This window comes from Lepidochelys kempii, chromosome 8 (assembly GCF_965140285.1).
Source record: "Lepidochelys kempii isolate rLepKem1 chromosome 8, rLepKem1.hap1, whole genome shotgun sequence".
In the NCBI taxonomy this organism is placed as follows: domain Eukaryota; kingdom Metazoa; phylum Chordata; order Testudines; family Cheloniidae; genus Lepidochelys; species Lepidochelys kempii.
The window spans coordinates 43,885,727-43,908,629 of record NC_136387.1 but is presented as its reverse complement, the minus strand read 5'-3'; the positions used below and the strand labels follow the sequence as shown (position 1 = coordinate 43,908,629).

General features: G+C 42.4%; 1 protein-coding gene across 6 annotated transcripts in view; it reads left to right on the top strand.

Annotated features, from left to right (window-relative positions):
• MTA1 (metastasis associated 1) overlaps positions 1 to 22,903 on the top strand; it is a 145,600-nt gene that overhangs the window by 118,260 nt on the left and 4,437 nt on the right. For 2 of the 6 annotated variants that reach the window (XM_073356261.1, XM_073356259.2), the window contains exons 18-19: positions 13,255 to 13,266; positions 19,871 to 19,902. The exons of 2 other annotated variants lie outside the window; for them this stretch is intronic. In XM_073356261.1, the coding sequence (XP_073212362.1) occupies positions 13,255 to 13,266; positions 19,871 to 19,902 (44 nt within the window). The remainder of the gene's footprint in view (positions 1 to 13,254; positions 13,267 to 19,870; positions 19,903 to 22,903) is intronic. 2 more of the 6 variants (XM_073356262.1, XM_073356260.2) reach the window with 1 other exon arrangement.

Here is a 22,903-nt window from a genome sequence, read left to right as displayed (position 1 = left end):
TTCAATAACCGATTGACTGGCAGATTCTTGAAGGGCCTAATCAGAACCTTCCCACTAGTAGAGAAACCTACTCCTCATTGAGGCTTAAACCTTGTACTTTTGGCCCTCTCAAAGCCTTCCTTCAAACCATAAGGTGAGACATGGAACGTGTAGGTATGAATGAAAGTTGCATTTGTTGTGGCCATCGTCACAGCCAGTAGGGTAGGTAAGCTGGGAGCTCTAATGACAGATTTGCCATACACTGTACTCTGAAAAGATAAAATCTCATTACATTTATATTGGAAATTCCTCTCCTCCAAAGTAGTTTAGAGTTTCACATAAACCAGTCAATCCACTTTTCTGGTTTTTTTCAAAAATGCACACATCTGAGGAGGAGAGGAAACTTCATTTCCCCCAGCTCTTACTTTCTACCCGCAAAAGACGAAACCAATCAGAAAATCACCTAGAGTGGTTCTCTCTATATCAGAACTAGTCCAAGGTCAAGCTATCCCAGAGATTCTCTAAATGGATCTTGGGCTGTATCCTGCTTGGTTACCAGTTGTTGCATCTTCCTCCCACTCATGGGGTGAGGGCTCATTCTGCAAGACTACAAGCAACTTCAGTGGCATCACTTCAGGAGGTACCATTACTTGACATTTGCAGGGCAACTACATGGAGTTCCATCCACACGTTCGCAAGGCATTATGGTCTAGTGCAGAATATCTCCACTGACACATCTATTGGGACAGCAGTCCTCCAGACTGCTCTGCAGTCTGCATGTTTGCACCCTCCTCCTACTTAAGTACTGCCAGTCAGTCATCCACACTGGAGTACACATAGGGATCAGCACTCGAAGGAGATGAAGTTACTTACCTTATACCACATGGAAGTTCTTCGTGATGTGTGGTCCATATCTGTATTCTATAACCCACCCTCCTTCCTCTCTGCTTTGAATCTTTACTGGATTCACAATAGAGCAGGAACTGGAGAGGCAATCAGTCCATTTGGCTATTTATGCTCTCGGTTGGAAACATGAGGAGGGCAAGGATGCATGCATGGACCAACACATACTGCTTGCAAGAATACGCTGGTTCTGGGTGTGTGGAGAGCATGCAAATCCACAATGGAATACTGATAGGTACCATAAATCTCAAAGAACCTTCAGTTACTATAAGGTAAGTAACTTCTTGTCACAATTTTGCAAATGGAGAAACTGAGCCAAATTGGTCTTAAGTGATGTCCCTACACACCAAGAAAATGAAAGAGCTGGGAATAGAACCCAGGTATCCTGACTCCCAGGCCGTTGTCAATGCCATGACACCGCATTGCTCATGTAGACAACAAAATGTTCTACTGTGCATGTACAGAACATAATTTTCAAAGGATCTTGGCTATTAAATAAAAACATTTTTCCTACTAAGCAAAGATGCTTCTGTTCTAAAGACTGTCTGTCAAGTTTCACACTTCCATTTCTTACTGAAGCTGTTTTTTAAAAAGCATGGCAAGATTCTCATTTCCTCCCTGGTCATAGCAGATGGAAAATGTTTTCCCCCCATTAAAAATTGAGAAAAAACTCATCTCCTTTGGTGAGAAACCAACCATGGAGAGTTTTTTGTTCTGGAATAATTTGGAAAACTATATTTAGTAAGAGTGACTGGCATCTGCTGTCGACGGTGCAGTGAAACCAGGCTATTAATGCAAGTTTAGGTTGTGTTCAACAGAAATCAGGCAATGCAAAAGTGACGGTTTGCACAATAAATATTAACTCAGCTGCACTGTACATCTCTTGAATATTAAGGTTACATTAGCAGCCTAGTTAGTAATTGAAAATATATACATGCAGTATGAGTACATTAGAGTTAGCATAAGAAGAATCTATTTTCTGATTCTTAACTGTGCATTAACATAGCTCTCAACGTCATTTTTAGTGTTCTTGTTTTTGAGGGTGAATTTCAGTAAAGTAATAAAGAAAACTCTCCCTGTTCACCCATTAAGTCTCCTCCTCCTGGGCCGCCGCCACTCACCATGCCAGAACAAAGGGATGTTCAGGGGAGCTCCAGCGTGCTGAATAGCTTGCTGACTTTCTGCAGCTCCTGTTGATAAGATGGTTGTGGTCATGATTTCCGCTTCCTGCTAAACAGCTGATCATCAGTGAGGGAACTGCTGAGTCACTCAGCAGCTGAAAATCTTCAGAAACCCTGACCAAGGTTGTCTGGCCTCAGGGTGGGAAGTGGAAGAAGAGAGAATCAATTCCTCCTCCTATAAGGTGCAGCCTCTGATAATGTTTTGCTATTAGAGGTGGAGAATCCCTGAGGTAGGGTTCCAAAGTGTCCACTTGTTGGTTTGAAGATTTTACTATGTGTATTTCAATGACACCTAAAATCTCTCTTTTGAAAATTACCCCAGACACAAAGTCCCTGGTCAGACTGGATCAAAAGAGTGTTGTGTGGTTCGTTCTTCCCCCCTTGTGATGTCCACTGGGCTGTGTTGACATTAGATGCTATTAAAATTTTAGTAGATGTGCACCTTCCATACCCACAAGCCATCATTTAATTTCTTATCATTTTTTATCTGCAGCTTCTAAGTAGCTCAGTGGTTCATTCCAGGAACCTGCCTGCTCCCTTTCTGCATTGTGTTAGCTTAGATATCTTGTGTCTAGTTTAAAAGTAGTATAGAGTTGTTGGTTTAGACTTAGCTTTTATAGGGAAAATATTTTGGAAACTTTCCAATTTATAAATTTTGAGTATTTTCTGATTTTTAGGACAATGGAAGCCTCAACCCCAGTAAGAAAACAGGGTCTAAATAATGTGGACCTGATCTGCTTGGCATAGGAGAGTGAGGGCTGGTGGCATCATGGAGCCATCTCTGGTTCCCTGATTCTGTGAGCTGGTCTGCGCTGGTCCCCGTGTAATTTAGAGCAGCCGGGGACTGGGATGGGCCCAAAGTTCAAAATGCAATCACTTTTACACTGAGACCACTCCCAAAAAGAAAACATTGGAAAAGGTTTTAGGAAAGTGAAGATAGGGTTACTGCAAATCCTGTGTTACCAGAAACAGACAGGCAGGATATCCCTTGTAAATAAAAAAAAATGCTGGAACTGTGAACATCTACTTACTATTGGGAATCCTTTTTTTTCTAATGGTCCATTATATAGATTGCTGGGCTGGCTCAGACGTTTTTGTCTTGGGTCTGTGCTAGAAAGAGGCACAAAAAGAAACAGTTGGCATTTTCAGATGCTGTTACACCAGTACTGAGGAGTAATGGGGCTAACATAAATAATATTTGCTTCCAAATTACCTATGGTATGTTGGTCTCTGGGTTAGGTGTATAGAGCCACCTACATTAGTGAAATCACCTATCTCTCCCCATCTAACATACTCTTTAAGGGGCCATTTGTGAAATGTATTTCCAGCCACTGTGGACAGGCAAAGCTGCTTCAGTTGGCTTGCTACATTGTAGCCCCTGGAAATGAATTTGCTCCCCCTGAAGGAGGGTGATATAACTAATGTCAATCAGTCCTGTTTTGAGCAGGGGGTTGGACTAGATGACCTCCTGAGGTCCCTTCCAACCCTGATATTCTATGATTCTATGAATGTGGGAATAGAAAAAATAGATCTTGTCAAACTAACTTGATTTATTTTAATGAGATTACGGGTTTGCTCGTTAAAGGTAACAGTGTAGATGTAATGTACTTAGGCTTCTATAAGGTATTTGACTTGGTACCACATGACTAAAGCTAAGATTACGTCATAGAGGTCATGTAAGTTATGGATTTTGTGACTTCCAGAGACCTCTGTGACATTTTCCACTTCAGTCTTGGAGCTGAATTTATTTAGCTTAACAAAGAGAAGTTTATGGGGTGACTTGATTCGTCTATAAGTAACTATGTGAGGAACAAATATTTGACACATAGCTTTTCAATCGAGCAGAGAACTGGTATAACACCAGTCAGGGCCCTCACTGGGGGTGTGTGGGCCTGGGACAGCCCAAGCCCCCACCGCACCTCTTCCTGCCCCCAGCCCAGCCCATCCCTTCCCACAAGTCCCAGCCTCACTTCTTTTTGGCTTCCACCCCCTCCCCTGAGCAATGCCAGGAGCTGGTGGAGTGGGGCGGGCTGGGGCTGGATCACTCACTACTGCCCACGCTAGGCCCCCCGCTAACCTCCCAGGCTACCCTGGACCCCGTGTCCTGAAGCGCGGGGCCCTCCAAAACACGGCACCCGCGATGGTTGCCCCATTCTGTCCTAAGGATGGCATGGCTCTGACTCCAGTGGCTGGAAGATGAATCTAGATAAATTCAGACTGGAAATATGGCATAACAGTGAGTAATTAATCACTGGAACAAGTGTCATGGTTGTTTCTCCATCACTAGTCATTTTAAAATCAAGATGGGATGTTTTTCTAAAAGATCTGCTCTAGGAATTATTGTGGGATAGTTCTCTGGCCTGTGTTATGTAGGAGGTCAGACTAATTGATCACAATGATACTTCTGGCCTTGGAATATATAAACCTGACAGTGGACAGCACCAAGGTGCCTTTGCTGAGTTTCTGTGCTAAGGCTCTTTGGTACTTGTGACGGGTGAGATCACAGAAACCCCTTTGAGACTCCCACCTGATGTGCCTAGACTGCCTCTGAGCCCATTTTCCCAGCTTGGGACTTTCCCATCAGCTTGCCTTGTTTGAGCCAGACATGCTGGCCTGCTGCAAACAAAGATCCAAGTCTGAACCACATCCTCCACAAGCTGCAGGCTTAACTGAAAGCAGCTTAAGAAGTGCTCCTGTCTCCAGCACTCAAATACCCAGCTCCCAATGGGTCCAAACCTCAAATAAATCTGTTTTACCCTGTATAAAGCTTGTACAGTCTAAACTCATAAATTGTCCACCCTCTAGAACATTGATAGAGAGATATGCACAGCTGTCCCCCTCCCCCCGGTATTAATATTTACTCTGGGTTAATTAATAAGTAAAAAGTGATTTTATTAAATACAAAAAGTAGGATTTAAGTGGTTCCAAGTAATAGACAGAACAAAATAAATTACCAAATAAAATAAAACACGCAAGTCTAAGCCTAATACAATAGGAAAGTAAATGCAGGTAAATCTCACCCTCAGAGATGCTTCAGTAAGCTTCTTTGACAGACTAGCCTCCTTCTAGCCTGGGTCCAGCAATCACTCACACCCCTGTAGTTATTGGCCTTTGTTCCAGTTTCTTTCAGGCATCTTTTGGGGTGAAGAGCTGGTGGCATCATGGAGCTATCTCTGGTTCCCTGATTCTGTGAGCTGGTCTGCGCTGGTCCCCTTGTAATTTAGAGCAGCCGGGGACTGGGATGGGCCCAAAGCTCGAAAAGCAATCACTTTTACACTGAGACCACTCCCAAAAAGGAAACATTGGAAAAGGTTTTAGGAAAGTTTTTGGGGGTCCAGGTTCTGGGGTTTTAGGTTTTAGGAAAGTTTAGGTTTTGGGGGGTCCAGGTGCTGGGGGGATAGGCTAAAGCAGTCAGCTGAGAAACTATCAGCTGGACAGGTGTGCATGTGGCCAGGAAGTAATGCCACAGGTAGCCCTTTAATACAGTTAGGATGAAAGAGAGGATATCTTGTGGGAATTGGGGCCAGGATTTTCAAACATGGGTGCTTGAAGTCAGACACTTAAAATCATCATATAGGCACATACGTAAGTGACTTGATTTTTAGAAGGTTCTAACACTTTTCGCTCCCTTTTACTTCATCTGGAATTGAGGCTGTTCAGCACCTCTGCAAATCAGGGCACATATTTAGGTGCCTAAAATATGGATTTAAATGCCTTACTTTATGCACCCTGATTAGAAGATTTTGGCCTCAGATTTCTCTCACCTTTAATGTCGGTAGTCAGAGGTCAGAAATGTAGGACTTGCTTGCAGTATCATAATTTGTAATACAGAAATGGAACACCCTAAATGCAATCTGATGCTTCTACACCAGGTAACACCTCTCTCAGAAAAATACAAGTTTAGAATGTTGTCTGTTCTTTGTGGTATGGATTTTAGGTCTTTATAATGATAAATGTTATGTTCCTTTATCTCTTCTGTTTATATTTTAATACTGTGAAAGATGTGGACAAAAATGCTACTGCCTTGTTATAACTCATAGCAACAAAATACCTGAGCCAAAATAATTCCAGCCCTATGGAAAAAGTAACATGAAGTAGCTGGTTTTATCCCTTCACGTAAATCTATATTAACCTCAACTAATAAATCCCTCATAGCATGCGGTGGTAGTAACACTTGGGATTTTTCAGGACCAGAATCCTTTCGATACGTTTATTGAAGGGTTAGGTCTACATTTAATAATATGATTGGTGGTAGCAATATCATTTCCACATCAGCAAATCCAATGTTGGGTTTACTTGCAATTAATTTAAATTGATATTCTTTTACTTTTATCTCAGCTCTGCCCCTCAAACCTGATGGGAGAATTTAACTCTAGACATTTAAGAATTAGAGATTCAACCTCGTAATACTGAAATTTCATCTGAGTTTTTAAATGGGGGGGAAATGACATTTTTCTCTGCACCATTGCAGTCTAGCAATCTAGCCAGCATCTCTGTCTTCGTTACAGCCAAACTTTGTAAAGTTTGGAATATGGATTCATCTGGTTAAGCATCAAAAACTAGTTGCCGCTCAAATTATAGGAAACCTTCCAGAAGCACTACAATGCAGTTCACTCCCCTTTCCCGCACAACACTCCCACTCTTCACCCACAGGCCCTGGCTAACCTGTTCTATTGCCACCTTCAATACTCTCAGCTTGTGGGAGAAGCTTAGTGGTTCTATTTCCAGGAGTGGTTTCTGAGAAACCTGTTCTCCCTCAGAAGCTAGTGGAGGCAATTTCTAAGCATAGGAGACCTTCCCAGCTCCCTGTTTGTCAGGAGAGTAAAACTCCCCACTGGGAAAGATGAGGGCCCCCTAACTACAGGCTGTTAGGGTACCTTAGACATATGTCCCTGATCATTATCTAGTGGGTCTACACGGAATTTGCTCTTACTGATACCCAAAAAGATGGAGGCCTTCTGCCCAGCCTGGATCTACGAGACTTTAGTATTTCGGGGTGGGGATCCTACCTCCCTTACAGGAAGAAAACTGACTTTGGGCTCTGTACCTTGCAGATGTTTGCTTCGCAGATTTCTAATAACGGAACAATACTGACAGTTCCCTAGATGGGGACTCTATTCCCCATGACCCCCAACTGTTTTTCAGAGTCATTGCTTCCTAGGATAATCAACTGAATGTGAGCTCCCAGTGCAGTGCTATGGCCAAAAGGGCTAATGTAATCCTGAGAGAGATAAATGGGAATATCGAGTAGGAGTAAGAAGTTATATTTCCTCTGTATTTGGTACTGGTGTGACTAATATGGGAATACTGTGTCCGTTTCTGGTGTCTACAATTCAAGAAGAATGTTGTTGAAAAATTGGAGAAAATTGAGAAAAAGTTGTGATAATTTAAAAATAGGAAAACATGTCTTAAAGTGAAAGACCCAAGAAGCTCAATCTGTTTGTTAAGCTAAAGAGAAGGTTGGTGAGGGACTTGTAGTCTATAAGTACCTACATGGGGAACAGAAATTTGATAATATAGGGGTGTTTGATCGGTCAAACAAAGGTATAACTAGATCCAATGGCTGGAAGTTGAAACAAAACAAATCAAGACTAGAAATAAGGCATAATTTTTTCACAGTGATAGTAATTAACCATTGGAACGATTTACCAAGGGTTACATCGGTTCTCCATCTCAGGATATCTTTCCATCGATGGATAATGGATATGCCATAGTTCAACATCAGCTGTGGGACTTGAAGCAGGAATTAATTCAGGGAAGTCCTTTGGCCTTTGTTATGCAGGAGGTCAGTGGAGATCTTAATCTTAGAGAAGAGTGAGGGGGGGATTTGATAGCAGTCTTCAACTACCTGAAGGTGGGGTTCCAAAGTCGATGGAGTTTGTTCTGTTATCTGCCACCACTGAGAACAGCCTAAGAGCAATGGTCTCGAGTTGCAGTGGGGAAGGTCTAGGTTGGATATTAGAAAAAACTATTTCATCAAGAAGGTGGTGAAGCACTGGAATGGGTCACCTAGGGAGGTGGTGGAATCTATATCCTTAGAGGTTTTTAAGGCCCAGCTTGACAAAGCCCTGGCTGGGATGATTTAGTTGGTGTCAGTCCTGCTTTGAGCTGGGGGTTGGACTAGATGACCTCCTGAGGTCTCTTCCAACCCTGTTCTTCTATGATTAATGGTCCTTTCTGCTCCCCCCCCCCCAAAAAAAATCGGTGAACTCTATGTATTGCCTTTTGGGTTGGCTTTTGTGCCGCATATATCTTACAGAAAGTATAGTTGTGGCTATGTACTTATCTGGATCAAAGAGAGAAGTTTGGATGGGCAGTCAGCCATCACCGGGCTGCCAAAATCACAATCATTTAAAATGAACTAGCAAAGTCTCAATTTGTCCACCCACAAACAATTTAAATAAACCAGAGCCCTGATCTCCGCCACTTCATTCAAAACCTTCCTGCGGCCAGACAGGAGCCTGGTTGCAGTGGTCCTCCAAAGTTAGCAGATATCTTAGTGCAGATGTTGACCCAGATGGCCACAACAGCATTTGTGGTACACGATGGCATGCCTACATGAGAGAACCCTTAGTTGAAGCTGTCAGTGGTGTCAAACCACACAGAGAAGTAGAAAAAGATTCAGACCCCGAACAAAAGGAGGAAATGGCAGGTCTTGGAGACATACCTATATGCTAAGAATTAATTATTAAACAGATCTGACTCTGGTCAAGGACCTGGATTCAAAAATTCCTGCAGCAGTGGCTTATGGCCATGGACCCTAAAATCTCTGCAGTGTCCATAATGGTGAATATAGTTGCTGGCAAGCAAAATAAGTGCATGGAAAGGTTTGGTGGGGGACTGAATGGGGGGAAGGATAGCTCAGTGGTTTGAGCATTGGCCTGCTAAACCCAGGGTTGTGAGTTCAATCCTTGAGGGGGCCATTTAGGGATCTGGGGAAAAAATTGGGGATTGGTCCTGCTTCAAGCAGGGGGTTGGACTAGATGACCTCCTGAGGTCCCTTCCAACCCTAACCTTCTATGATTCTAAGACTTCTTTCTTTGAAGATGAATGTCTGTGAGCTCACAAGAGATTGCAGGAACTGGAAAGAAAATCAGAAGAAATAGGGAAAAGGCATTCAGATGCACGGAAGAGAAATGGAAGAAGTCCCCTCCGCACAGTGAGGCCTCCAAAAGACAAAGAAGGAAACTCCCTATTTTTTTTTAAACTGATAAGCTTGGCCTGATCTGTAGACACTGGGGGGCTGAATCTGGACTGGGCTCACTGTGTGCTAGTAATGAGCAGCCGTGGGCAGTCATTCTGCAGCTCAGTAATTCTGCAGATAAACTACAGATCTTGGAAACCCCACAAATATGCAATACTGTGGAAAGACTGAAAGGTAAGATTTAATTAGGATGGAAAATTAGTCGGGGGAAGGGATCAGTTGTATGGATGCGAGCGTTGAATCCTGTGAAAAGCTCACACGGTCAGTTAGAGAGATAATGGCTTGGTAAAAAGTCTGTTCAACTGCACAGAGCACAGTTTGAAATGAAGGTCAGGCAGATTCAAAAACATAAAGGAAGTCAGCATGCTGGGCTCCCCTCCCTCCACATAATGTTCTGCTCAGTGGAGATTCGTGAGCTGCCGTTGCACAGCAGGGCTGAGTCTGTGCAAGGGGAAATAGAAGGAAACATTTTCAACTATAGAAAAGAGCATGTTCTTTTTGGCCAAGTAGAAATAAAGCAAACATTGACGAGAGCAGAACAGTGTTTCAGGGCAAATTTCCCCAGCCTTGAAAATAAACTACTCAGCAAGTCTTGGTATTTAGATAGCAATGGAATACAAGTGTTCTCTGATTCTGGATTCCACTGGCATTCTCTCTTACTGAAATGCAGTTCTGAACTGTAGGAAATCTTTCAAAATGTAACTTCAGTATTATTGAGGAGATAGATTTACTTTTATCTATACATATGCTAACCAGACACAGCCAATATTGCTATAGTTACTTAAAATCATCTAAAAAGAAAAGGAGTACTTGTGGCACCTTAGAGACTAACAAATTTATTTGAGCATAAGCTTTCATGAGCTAATCATCTAATTATTCCCAAATAAGTATGAGGAATAGAGTTCATGACTGCTCTTAAGAATATTGGTAAATTCCTTCTCATTTATTCGTTCTAGATCTGGTTTTTGAATGAACCCTGAAGACTATTATGCCCGAAGCAGAACTCTTACTCACTGACAGCTAGCTTGGGCTGTGCCCTTATATAGCCATTCAGGGGCATTCGAGAAAGTAAGGGTCTAGCCACAATAGCAGCCTGTGTGCTCATGGGAGCACAAGGACTGCATCCAAGATGCTTCTCCCCAAGGAGCTACTGTGGGGAGAATGGGTGGAGCCATAGCTTCACCTGCTTGCATGTGGGTTAGTGGAACTGGCTGGATTCATGAGGACAAGTATTCTATACCCTTCTAAAGGGATGTAGTGAATCATTGCCACCAGCATGACTGGAGCGATCCAGGCAGCATTGTTCATGTTGCCTCCCAGTGCTTCCTGCTGGGATGGTGAGCCTATGCAACACCCCTGGCTGTGAATTGCATGCTAAAATCACTCTGTCCTTTAGAAGGCTCTTCTCCCCTCTGCACGCATGCACTTAGGAGATAAACCACTTTGTGAGAAGCATGTTGAACTGCATGTCCTCAAGGTACAATATTTATATTACAGTAGTGCACAGAGGCCCTGTGCTGGACTCTGCACAAAGTTAAGCCTGAGCCTTGTCCTGGAGAGCTTAGTCTAAAAAGATCAGGGGCAATGGAGACAAGTATATCATTTTTATATTTATAGCAAATGCTGAGATACATAGATAAATTTTTCCACCTGCCCTCAGCCTAACCATTGTACGCTGATTAGGTTTTTATTGGTAGTGTGGAAAATGTAGGTCTGGAGAGAGACTGCCACCTTCGCCTCCAAATTTCATGGATCTATTCCGGAAGGGCACTCCATCCATATAAGGGACAGCATGGAGAAAGGCACAGAGAGGTTTGTTTAGAATGACCAGATAGCAAGTGTGAAAAATTGCGGGGGGGGAAGGGTATAGTTGTCTATATAAAACAAAGTCTCTGTCAGGACGGTCCCGATAACATTGGGATGTCTGCTCACCGTAGGTTTGTTTGAAGAGAATCATAGAATCGTAGGACTGGAAGGGACCTCGAGGTCATCTAGTCCAGTCCCCTCCACTCATGGCAGGACTAAGTATTCTCTACCATATCTAGAAGACCAGGGGCTGGCATCATTGACTCAATTAAGGAACAGGGTAGTGACAGTATAAGAGATGCGTGAATCTGTAGGGAAGGGACAAAGTTGTGAATTGCCTTGAAGATGACAACTGGTAGCTAGAACTCATATTTGTTATATAGGGTTCAATTTGTTTGTCCCAGGTTGGAGAGTAGCATGTAATTGAGCTGCTTTCAGTTTCTGTCATCCAGATTTGACAGCTCCTAAAGAAACAAGATTTTAAAGTGAACTTCTCTCTTCCTCTAGGACCTCACATCTAGATAGAGTACAGTAACTCTTCTCTTAACGTTGTAATGTTCCTGAAAAATGCGACTTTAAGCGAAACGATGTTAAGCAAATCCAATTTCCCCATAAGAATTAATGTAAATGGGGGGGGGTTTAGGTTCCAGGGAAATTTTTTTTTGCCAGACAAAAGACTACACACACAGTATAAGCTTTAAACAAACAATTTAATACTGTACACCGTGATGATGATTGTGAAGCTTGGTTGAGGTGGTGGAATCAGAGGGTGGGATATTTCCCAGGGAATGTCTGAGTGCTAAATGGTGAACTAGCAATTGGCTGAGCCCTCAAGGGTTAACTCATTGTTCTTAATGTAGCCTCACACTCTACAGGGCAGCACAAATGGAGGGAGGGGGAGACAGCATGGCAGACAGAGACAGAGAGACACCCTGTGTGTGAGAGAGAGATGCACATTTCCCCTTTAAGTATGCTGACACCACTCTTAAGTACACTACCCTGTTAAGTTAATTAGCAAGCTGGGACAGCAGCAGCTGCTGGCAGGAAGTTCCCTCCATCCTGAGCCCTGTTGTGTATGCCCCCCCATGGAGATGGGGTATGTGGGGTGCAGGAGCAGGGGGGAGGGGGACACCCTGACATTAGCCCCCTTCTCCTCTCCCCCCACTCCCCCCAGCAAGCAGGAGGCTTTGGAGAGCAGCTCCAAGGCAGAGGCCAGGAGCAGCACATGGCAGTGGGGGGAAGGACAGCTGAACTGCTGGCAATTGATAGCCTGCTGGGCAGCTGCCCTGCGGGGAGCTGATGGGGGGGCTGCCAGTCTACCCTCTTTCCAAGCCCCCACCAGCTAGCTCCAACGGGATGCTCTTCCTGCAAGCAGTGGACAAAGCAGGTGGCTGCCAAGACGTTATAAGGGAGCATTGCACAACTTTAAATGAGCATGTTCCCTAATTGATCAGCAACAAAACAAGGTTAACCAGGATGACTTTAAGTGAGGAGTTACTGTATAAGAATAGGTTTCAGAGTAGCAGCTATGTTAGTTTGTATCTGCAAAAAGAAAAGGAGTACTTGTGGCACCTTAGAGACGAACCAATTTATTTGAGCATAAGCTTTCGTGAGCTACAGCTCACTTCATCGGATGCTATTTTAGGGATGAAGCTGACTACTGCTGACCCATTATGGACTAAGCTCATCTAGTCATTAGTGGCCTTTCTCATGTGGAATAGGACCTTACTTCACAAAGAGTTCCATCTGATTCAGTGGGACTACTTGTGAAGCAGGGTGCTACCCAGTCTGAGCAAGGGCATCGGAACATGACCATGTAGTGTGTTGGTAACAAACTGATTCAGTATAAACAGCTGTAGTACTGAGCATTTCAGGATCTACTGTACAAGACCAATAAATACATAATATGCAAGGATAGTGGATGGATGTGGGCAAAGAACAACTTTTTTTTATGTCCAGAGAATCCAATCTGGCCTTTGTTTTATCTCGTATTTGGAGAAAATTAATTTCTATTTTAATCTTGCCTCATTTTGTGTAATATCAAACATTCTAGAAACTCGGTCACTCTTGCTCTCCATTACAATCAAAATAGTTACTTTGTTTTTCTGCTTTTAGTTCATATAATCTTTCCTTTTTTAACTTTAAATCTTTTTTTTCCTTCTCCTTTGCCAATCTTGGTAGGAACTTATTTAGGTAAGTAACTTATAATTTTAACTTTGTACGCACAACAGATTTTTATAAGAAACCATTAGTCTAGCCTACATGCCATTCAGTATAGTCTACATACTGTTCTGCTAGTTGCATTTCTGTACTTACACTCCTGCAGGTTCACCCACTGCACTTTTAAGGTGATGGGCATATGACAATTTGCTCACAGCTCCAACAATGTACAATACTGGCACTATTTTCTCAGCAATTAAAGGAGTGGTCTATATAATTTCCATTATTTATTTATACACACCCCTTCTCTCCCCCCCCCTTCACTATTTAAAGTTAAGCTTGAAACTCGTTTTGCAACTTGAAAATGAAGTCTGTTTCCTTATCAGAAAATGCTGACTCTGTCATGTGCACACACTGGTTTGTTATGGTTTGCTCAGGAATGTGGGACTGCTGCTGATTTTGTTGTTCTTGAGAAGAACAAGATCCCGGAAAAGGCATTGGTTTTTTTGGGTTTGGTTCTGTTTTTGGAGAGGGGCAGGAAGATGGAGAAAATGTGTGTAAAAATATTACATGGACTTTGAAAACAAATCTATGTATTTTAAAAGGTAGCTTAGAGTTTAAACTAACTAGTTTTGACAGTGTACTTTTCCGTTTTCTATGTACATGGCAGTTTATCACAGCTGCATTTCTGAATGAGTTTTCACACTGCATGTATTACATGACAGCTCTCTTCGCAAAGAGAAATAAATACGAAGATTAACTTCTTGCTGTGCTGATTGACAAAAAGAGGACTTGGGCCTATGCGAAGTGGATGTGCATTTTGGGGGAGCAAACTTTAGTGCATTGTGTACTTGGCCATGCCAAAGTGTAGGGGAGTGAGTTAAAAGTTCTGTGTTATAAATTAGGCCATTCCAAGGCATGCCCTAAATGGTTTGGTGTTAGACTGTGGTTTTCCTTGGGACTAGGTCTGTGCTTCAGAGGTTGCTTGTGGGGAGCTGCATGCTATCTGCTGGTGGAGGAGAGGGATTTAGGCAAAGATTTTTGTGGTGCTGAGGTAAAGTTGATCTAAAATGAGGGTAAGAAAAGAGGAACAGAAAGGAGCTTAGAGATTTCTAGTTACATGAAATAGTAACTAGCAGAAGGAGAGGTGCTCACTTTCTATTCTGCCACTTCCTGACTTTTGCCTTAGTGATATGTTGGAAGGTTCTCCATTTGCTAGACGCCCAGGTGTGAATGAATACTTCACAGGTTAGATTCGGGGATTTGGCTCTCCCACCTTTTGGCAGTGACAGGAGTGCATTTTGTAGAGGTGCTGCGGAAGGAGTTTGCACTTCTGTAACTGGTAGGCAATTTGGGGGAGTGATGCCACCACTGTGGCACAGCGACGACTTGCTGGACTCCGTACAAATAGGGATCGTGTCAAATAGAGCATGCACTTGTGTGCTCTTGCAGATTTCCTCAGGAAATCAGCTATGCTAGCAAGTTTCCTCTGTAGTATGACAGAAGCTAGACATCTCACTCTGATGCTGTGCAGTCAGGTGGGTGCAGTGGTGAGTGCTAACTGTTCCTTGGCCCCAGCAGCACTGCAGGAGATTCAGAGTTGACTGCTCCCAGGAGTCATGAACTCCCTCAGGTCAGGTATCTATTAGATTCATTAAAAAAGGAGGGGTAGGATTGGTGTACAGGGGGCAATGTTTCAGTATGATGGCTTTTTTTTTAAATTGAGATCTAATCTAGGCTTTAAATTTGCCTTTATCTCATTGGAGTAAATTAAATAGAAATGGAATTGAGCTGCAGTGAAATAGAAATTCATTGACTCCTGGATCATCTTGGGAGGAAATATATCCCCTTGCAACTCTGACACTCTAAGAAAGGCCAGTCATAAGATCATTATAACCTATTTTGTGACTACTCCCTGTGAAGCAAGCTGCCCTGCAGAATAGGTCTTATGCCAGAGAGCAAAGGTTTTGATGCCTGTGCACTATTCAAGAGCTGAGACATGCTTTGAGGGCTTCATGCACTGTCTGTAATATGGCTGCTTGTTCTATAGCCATTTCATATAACATTCCATATAACATTCCAGAATCATTTGTGGCTAAGGAGCTCTAGGTTACCTGCAGAGGTGCAGGCAAGTTCTTAACTTAATTTGACCTCTTGAAGTTCCTGTGGTGGTCATATTTATCTCACTCTGAGGCTTTAGGAAAATTGAAAGGCAGCAGACCACTCTCCAGGACGATGAGTTTTTTTCTTATTGTTCTGTGGAAATAAATCCTAATCTTCGAGATTTCTGAAAGCATCTTAGTTTCTGTAGCCATCTACCTTGTAGCTTTCATCTCTAAAAAGAGGGAAAATCTGGTTAGTCAGGGGAAAACGTATGGTCATCAACAGCCTTCCTCCTCCGTTTTGGATTGTCACTGAATATCCCTTAGAAGCACACAGCTTGACAGTACGCCAGAGGAACTTGAAATAAATCCTGTGTTTTCCTAGGTTTCTCTGCTTTTGCGGGCAGTCAATGCCGTATTTTCAGGTTTCAGAGTAGCAGCCGTGTTAGTCTGTATCCACAAAAAGAAAAGGAGTACTTGTGGCACCTTAGAGACTAAAAATTTATTTGAGCATAAGCTTTCATGAGCTACAGCTCACTTCATGGAAGTCTATACCTTCAGACAGTTGGGTTTTAGAAAAGGGTTATCCCAGAGCCCCTTCCCAGGGATCCCTATAATGAGACACTGTTAAGAGGAAAAAGTCTCCTTTTAAATATAGAGGGCTGTAGAAGGGGTGCCAGAGCCGTCTTCATTTTTGTCCCTAATATATATACTTAGGTCTAAGACTTCAGTTTGTGTATCTCCCCCTCACTGCCTCATTGTGTGTGTTTGGGGGAGAAGGATGTCTGTGTTCCATTCTCAACCCCTGAAAAGTTGAACAGCAGCTCTGAGATTATATTTGGAATATGTTATAGCTATGGTACTGTATCTCTGCTACTGTGAAGCAATAACTATTGATAAAGGGTGCATTTTAAATGGCCAGCCATTATTTCTAATGTAATTTTCTGTCATAACACAATTAGTTTTTTAAATGGCTATTGCTGTATTTTTTCTTGTCTTCTACATTCCAGGTATATATAGATTTGTTGAAAGGGAGTTAAGTATTGGTGTGTTGCCTATAGATATCTTAACATCAAACATAGTGTAATAGCAAGGCTATAAAAATTGCTTTGAAAAATGTATCTATTTTATGTTGCTGATTACTGGATCAGCGAAATGATCAACTGTATAACATGGCTCACTTTTTCCTGGAAGGAACAGCTTACTTTTGAGGTTGTCCATAGGTTGGATGCTTAACAGGTTTTTTGGTTGTTGTTGTGTATGGACTTGAAGCACAAACTCTTGGAACCAGCAATGATTTCTGCCCGGCTTTCACCTCTGAGTCTTGCTTTTGTCACTCTCAACATGTGACATCTGTGTCTTCTCACCGTGGAGGATCTGAGTTACTACTGATCTTGGAACTTGGGAATAGACGTGCTACTGACTACTGCTTGTACACCAGCATCCTCCTTTGCCCCAGTAGCTACCTCTCCTCTCTGAATGGAAATCCTTTGACATAGCTGCCCCTATTGCCCTGTCTTCCTTGGCATCAAGTGTATTCAGCCCTGTGCCTTCCATCCACAGAGCTCAAAGGTATTCACAAACGTCAGCTGGTTAACCCTTTCAAATACCCCTGTGAGCAAGGACAGTATTCGCCTCTTTTTGTAGAAAGGGAAACTGAATTACGGGGTGACGACGTGACTTGCCCAAAATCACACAATGGATAAAATTGCGGAGCAGTCACTAGAACTCAATCTCCTGACTTCCGGTCCCATGTTGCAACCTAATGACTGTGCTCTTCCCAACAGCTCTGTCAAGCTCTTTGTCTACATCAGGGGCCTCAAACATGCAGAGGCCTGCGGGGTTATTTCTGGCAGCCTGCCGAGCTCCCTGTGCCCTCCCCTGCCCCTCTGGAGTTATTTGCTGTGGGCTGCCAAGGTCCCCTCCCCCCAGCGCACTGTGTCCCCGCTCCTCTGCCTACCTCCAGGTGCTTCCCGTTTGGTGACGCTTAGCACTTTCCAGGGGGGAGGGGCGGGGAGGGGAGCCACACACTCAGGGGAGGAGGCAGAGAAGAGGTGGGGCAGGGGTGGGGATTTGGGGAAGGGGTTGGAATAGGGGAAGGGAAGGGGCAGAGTTGGGGTGGGGACTTTGGGGAAGGGGTTGGAATGGAGGTGGGGAAGGGGTGGAGAGGGGGCGGGGGGGTGTCAATGATGTGGCCCTCGGGCCAATGTACTAGTCCTCATATGGCCCTCCTGGTGATTGGAGTTTGAGATCCCTGGTCTACATCAACTGGCCATTCCTGCTACTGCCCTTTGAATGTGACTGCTGCTTATGTGGAGACTTACATTCCCTTCACCAACAGAACTCCTTCCTCATACTGGATGTATCACTGGTTTCAGAGTAGCAGCTGTGTTAGTCTGTGTTCGCAAAAAGAAAAGGAGGACTTGTGGCACCTTAGAGACTAACCAATTTATTTGAGCATAAGCTTTCATGAGCTACAGCTCACTTCAGCATCCGATGAAGTGAGCTGTAGCTCACGAAAGCTCATGCTCAAATAAATTGGTTAGTCTTTAAGGTGCCACAAGTCCTCCTTTTCTTTTTGTGGATGTATCATTGGTTGACATCTCCTTCATTAGAGAGACAAGGTGGATGAGGTAATATCTTTTATTAGACCAACTTCTGTTGGTGGAAGGTACACTCTTTCGAGCTAAACAGAGCTCTTTCAGGTTTGGGGTCATCTATCTTGTGTCTCTAATACCATGGGACCAACACAGCTGCAACAATGCTACAAACAATCATTAGGTGATCTCAAGCTCTGAAAGTGGATGTTTAAGCACTGAAGTGCCAGAAAATGAAGACGTGTGCATAGGTGCTGGAACTGGGAGTACTGCCGCACCTCCTGGTTTGAAGTGGGTTCCATCATCTACAGGGTTTATAGTTTGGGTTCAGTGGCTCTCAGCATCCCCTGATACAAATTGTTCCAGCACCCCTGCATGTGTGTGTTTGACTTCATACGTTGGTAGTTACTTATATCTGCCCTTTTGCAGGAAGGTGCACTGTTACCATAAATGATGCAAACTACAGATTTTACTGCAATATTACAGTTAAGACCACCCAAGCACTCAAAAAAAGGAAGTCCAACAGTTGTATTTTTTTCCTGAAACATTAACTTGGCCTCGTTGTATATCCTATATGTTTTACTGGTGTTCTTACTAAGTATGTTAGGGTTTATGTTATATAAAGGAATCTTCAGATGTAGCTGGTTTTGACGTAGGCATCTATCTGAGGATTATGGTTAGAATCTTTTAAAACAGGAGCTGTGTGGTATGTGTGTGAGAGAGAATTGTTGCCAAATTCTCAAATAGCAGCAGGGACTTTGCTCAACCATATATTTTGAAATAAAAGTTCACTTTTGGTCAAAGACCAAACAAGGAAAATTTCAGGCTAAAGTGTGTGTGTAAGCAAGGTTATAATGGAAATCCATTTTTCAGCTAGTGCAGGCACTAGTAACTGCCACTTATAATACACGTTCTCTTTGTGTCTAGAACAGTTCCTTTCTGAGCCAAAAAGGGGCCCAGTGATGCTCATGTGCATTGCAGTTGATGAAATGTGATTAAAGTTTTGGGAACGTGCATGCTGGCACAAATTAACTGGACATAGGTAATAATAAAAAAAATCATTTGAACTGACCATAAAGTAGTAAAAATGTGGCATGGAAAAGATGCATTAGGTTACCTAGGCCATTCCCTGCCATACCTTTGCTGCAGCTCTGTACCAGGACTTCATTCTCTTACATACTGATACTTGTGTGTGTCCAGTAATATTCCTGTTTGTTTAGAGCCCTGGTTCAGTTTACACACTTGCTCTGCACTTAAAACATGGACCTTTCGCAATGCGATGGAATATCTAATACTGTTACTAGACTACCATTTACTATATCAGATCATTGTGCCTGTAATATTTGTGTTATTGGAGTATCACCTTGTGTGATGGAGAGATTGCTGAGTTCTATGACTGTCAGAACTAAGATATTGGAAGTCTTTACTTGTGACAGGTTCTTATGGACTGAGCAGTTCAGTAGATGAAATCTGATTGTACATCCAGGAGATAAAATAGCTCCTCGGATTTTCCCAGATGATAGTAAAGATTTTACTCTTTGCTCCCTTGATAGTGCAATACCATCCTTTTATCTTTAAATCGTAAAATCAGAAAACTGGAGATGTTCTCAAGCTATTAAGAAGGGGCTTCCAGATCTGAAAGAGGGGATTTGATTTTGGTGGTAGTTTCCCATGTATTGTCTAGTAAGGCATGAGTGAATGGAGAATAAAGTAGGTAGCATATTTAAACTTTTTGGCCTTGTTTTTTAGATTGCGTTGTTAGGGATGCTGTCTTCTCAGTTATCCCTCAAGGAGGGAAAAGATTAGGGTGGTAGAAAACGGCTACATCATAAAATCAACCCAAATGCAAACATAGTTGTGTTTGTTTGATTTTGTATTTTTTCTGTCTTGGAAAATCATTGCTGTCTTACGAGCTCTATTCTCTTTCCTGTTTGTTAGGTCTGCCTAACCACGGACAAACCAGACAAATGGTAAGAGAATGTTCATTTAAACCAAAAAGGGGGGTGGGGGAGGGGAAAGAAAAACCCAAACCATAACTCTCTAGATAGGCTTTAAAAGGGTGATCTAGTTTTTTCTGCTTTTGCTATTCACAGTTATTCATACGTTATCCCTTTTTTTTTCTTCCAATTAGCCAGGATAGTTTTCTGTCTGAAAAACAGATCTGGGTGTTTAAATGAAAAAAGACACAGTGCAATCTGTATCAGTGAAATTCTGTTTTGAATGGAACGCTGTGTGTGTCCACTCATACAGCAGTCAAGAGAGTGGCTGTTTACAGCAAAGCCCTGAAATGTGTTTTAGGTGGAGTGTGTTTCATTGATGGAAGAAGGGATGACATGACGGAAGGGTTTTTGTTTGGCAAATGGTTTCTTATTTTTTAGACAGTTGGTGTGCAAGTTGTCTGCTGAGCATGTGTGTGTTTTTAAAAGTAAAAAAACATTTTAGCCTTTCATCCATTATGCTGAGAGCTTTATCAGGCGACGGAAGCAAATAGCCAGTCTAATTTATGGGTTTCTGGCAAAGTGCTTTTCATGGAGTGGTCCTGGGGTCCAATTCACCCCCTTTCAGAGGGCCAGCACAAGGGTGAAGTGCCACTTTAAGCCATCAAAATGGAATTTAATGGCACATAGTCCTTGTTCTAGGCCTCTTCAGTGGGAAGAATTTTGCACCCTGGAATTTTTGCCACAAAGCACCCTTTCATGGTATTACTATATTGGAATTTGCCCTGTTTGGTAAATTGCCACAATGTACTAGTGTGAATGGAGGCACTCAGAAATTAGTAAATCTGCAGCAGGTCTGAATGACAGTTATTGAATAATGATTGAGTATTATCAAATCTAATGCTTCTGTCTTGGGTAGAGTATAATATCTTATGGCCAGGATTTAATTTTGTCATGCTATTTTAGTTGTAATAACGAAGCAGATCATTTTGTTTGTCACATTAGCATTTGATAAGTAGTGGTGAATTGTATTTTTAATTGAATTCAGTTTCACCTCTTACTGCAGAGGAGACTGGCTACTTGTTTGTGTCTGCTGTGTAAACAAACTCGCAGTGTAGTGGGAGAAAAATAAGAAATGGCCAAATCCCCGTCACCCGCAGGGATAAAAATGCTGCAATTTCTCACTGCTCTGCTTGTGTGATAAAATGTTCTACTGAAAATGAAAGGTCCGTGTTTCAGGATGTAACAGTTGAAGTGATTGCTCTGTTTGGGGAGAGAAAAGGTAGATTTCAAGCACAGTTCCTACTCTTGCCCAAGCATTTCCGAGAACTTTCACTGCCATCGTTCTCCTGACACTTAACACAATGGAGAAAATAGTCTTCACACAGAAATGAAAAGGACTCTCCTTCAGAAATCTGGAAACACGATATTTCAAACATTGTTCCCCACAGCACAAAAGTAAAAGCTGAATTTCTGAAAGTATTTTGATGGCTTGTTTTGGTGCTGAAATTGTCTGAAATACAAAGGAGGCAGAAAAACGTTGAGAAAAAATAAATTGTCTATGCCATTTATGTAATATAAGTGTGGCAACTGTCTCCAGTTTTCAAGGAGTTAAGAAAGAAAAGGATTTAGCTCTTTTATAGACTTGTATTGTCTGAGGGAGAATAGGAAAATGCATCCAACTCTAAAGCAGCCAATGGCATTTATACTAGGGCTGCTACACTATATTGTCAAACTTTTTTGAGAGAGAAAATTGGGTTTTTGACTAAATGAAATTTTCACAAAGTATCTGATTTCTGCAGAAATTTTTAATTGTCAAAAAAAACCCTTAGATTCCTTCCCCTCACCCAATATTTCAACTTGGGTATGCTAGCAGAGTACCTCTCGGGAGTTGTAATTTAGGTGCTTCATGTTTTCATTCTGCTGTTACAGGGTGGGCTTCCCAGTCACACTGCATCTCCTATGGTGCACCATGGCCAGGAACTCCCATGATACACCACCTCCCCTCTCCAAGAGGGGTGATCATAATGCCTTATGGGAGATGTACTCTTCCATGAGGCACTGGGGCTGAATTTCCTAATCAGAATTTTTGGTTTTTGGCTACAATTTTTCAGGATTCCAATTTTTCCCCCCAAATCAAAATTTTCCATGGACATCTTAGTTTTCACAAACTTATTTTCACTTTCATCAAAATTTTCTTTACCACTATAAAAAAACTTTCTGGACAATTCTAATTTGCGCACCTCAAACTTTCAGTGCCTGATTCTGCAACTTCAGTCCGTTATGAGCGCTGTTAATTTCTGTGGGATTATTCTAAATAGTACTTACCGTGAGTACAGGTGGCACAACTGGATCCCAAGTGATTCAGGACAACTATACTTGAGTAGTTTAATTCCTTGCATGCCCACACCTGCATCTTTATAAAGCTAGAACTATAATTTTCAAAGGAGTGGCAAGGGCTAACTTCATAAAGCGAGTTCAGTATATGTGGGGGCATCAGAATAAGACCTATCACAGTGAGACCTTCTAATGATCACCTTAAGGTTTCAAGTATCGGGGTAGCTGTGTTAGTCTGTATCCACAAAAACAACAAGGAGTCCGGTGGCACCTTAAAGACTAACAGATTTATTTGTGCATAAGCTTTTGTGGGTAAAAAACCTCACTTCTTCAGATGCATGGAGTCATCTTAAGGTTTGTTATTTTAGGTTTCCTAAAAGAATTTTTAACTATATGTTGCCCTACTTAAAAAGGAACATCCTTAAAGCAAAAGGGATTCAGGTGAGTGTGAGAGTTTGTCAGATTTTTAACCTTAGAGTCAGATTTTTAAATTTTACTAGGTGTAAATCCAGATTTCCTTCTGAAATTCAATGGAATTATTCCACATTTACAGTAGTGTGACTGAGAGCTGCATCTTGACTCAGTCTTCCAAACTCGATGTGATCCGTTTGTGTACAAATGTAGGTTAACTGGCCATACAGTTTTTCTCCATTTTTTACCACAATCCTGTCCTATTGTAATTTTAAGAGGACCTCAA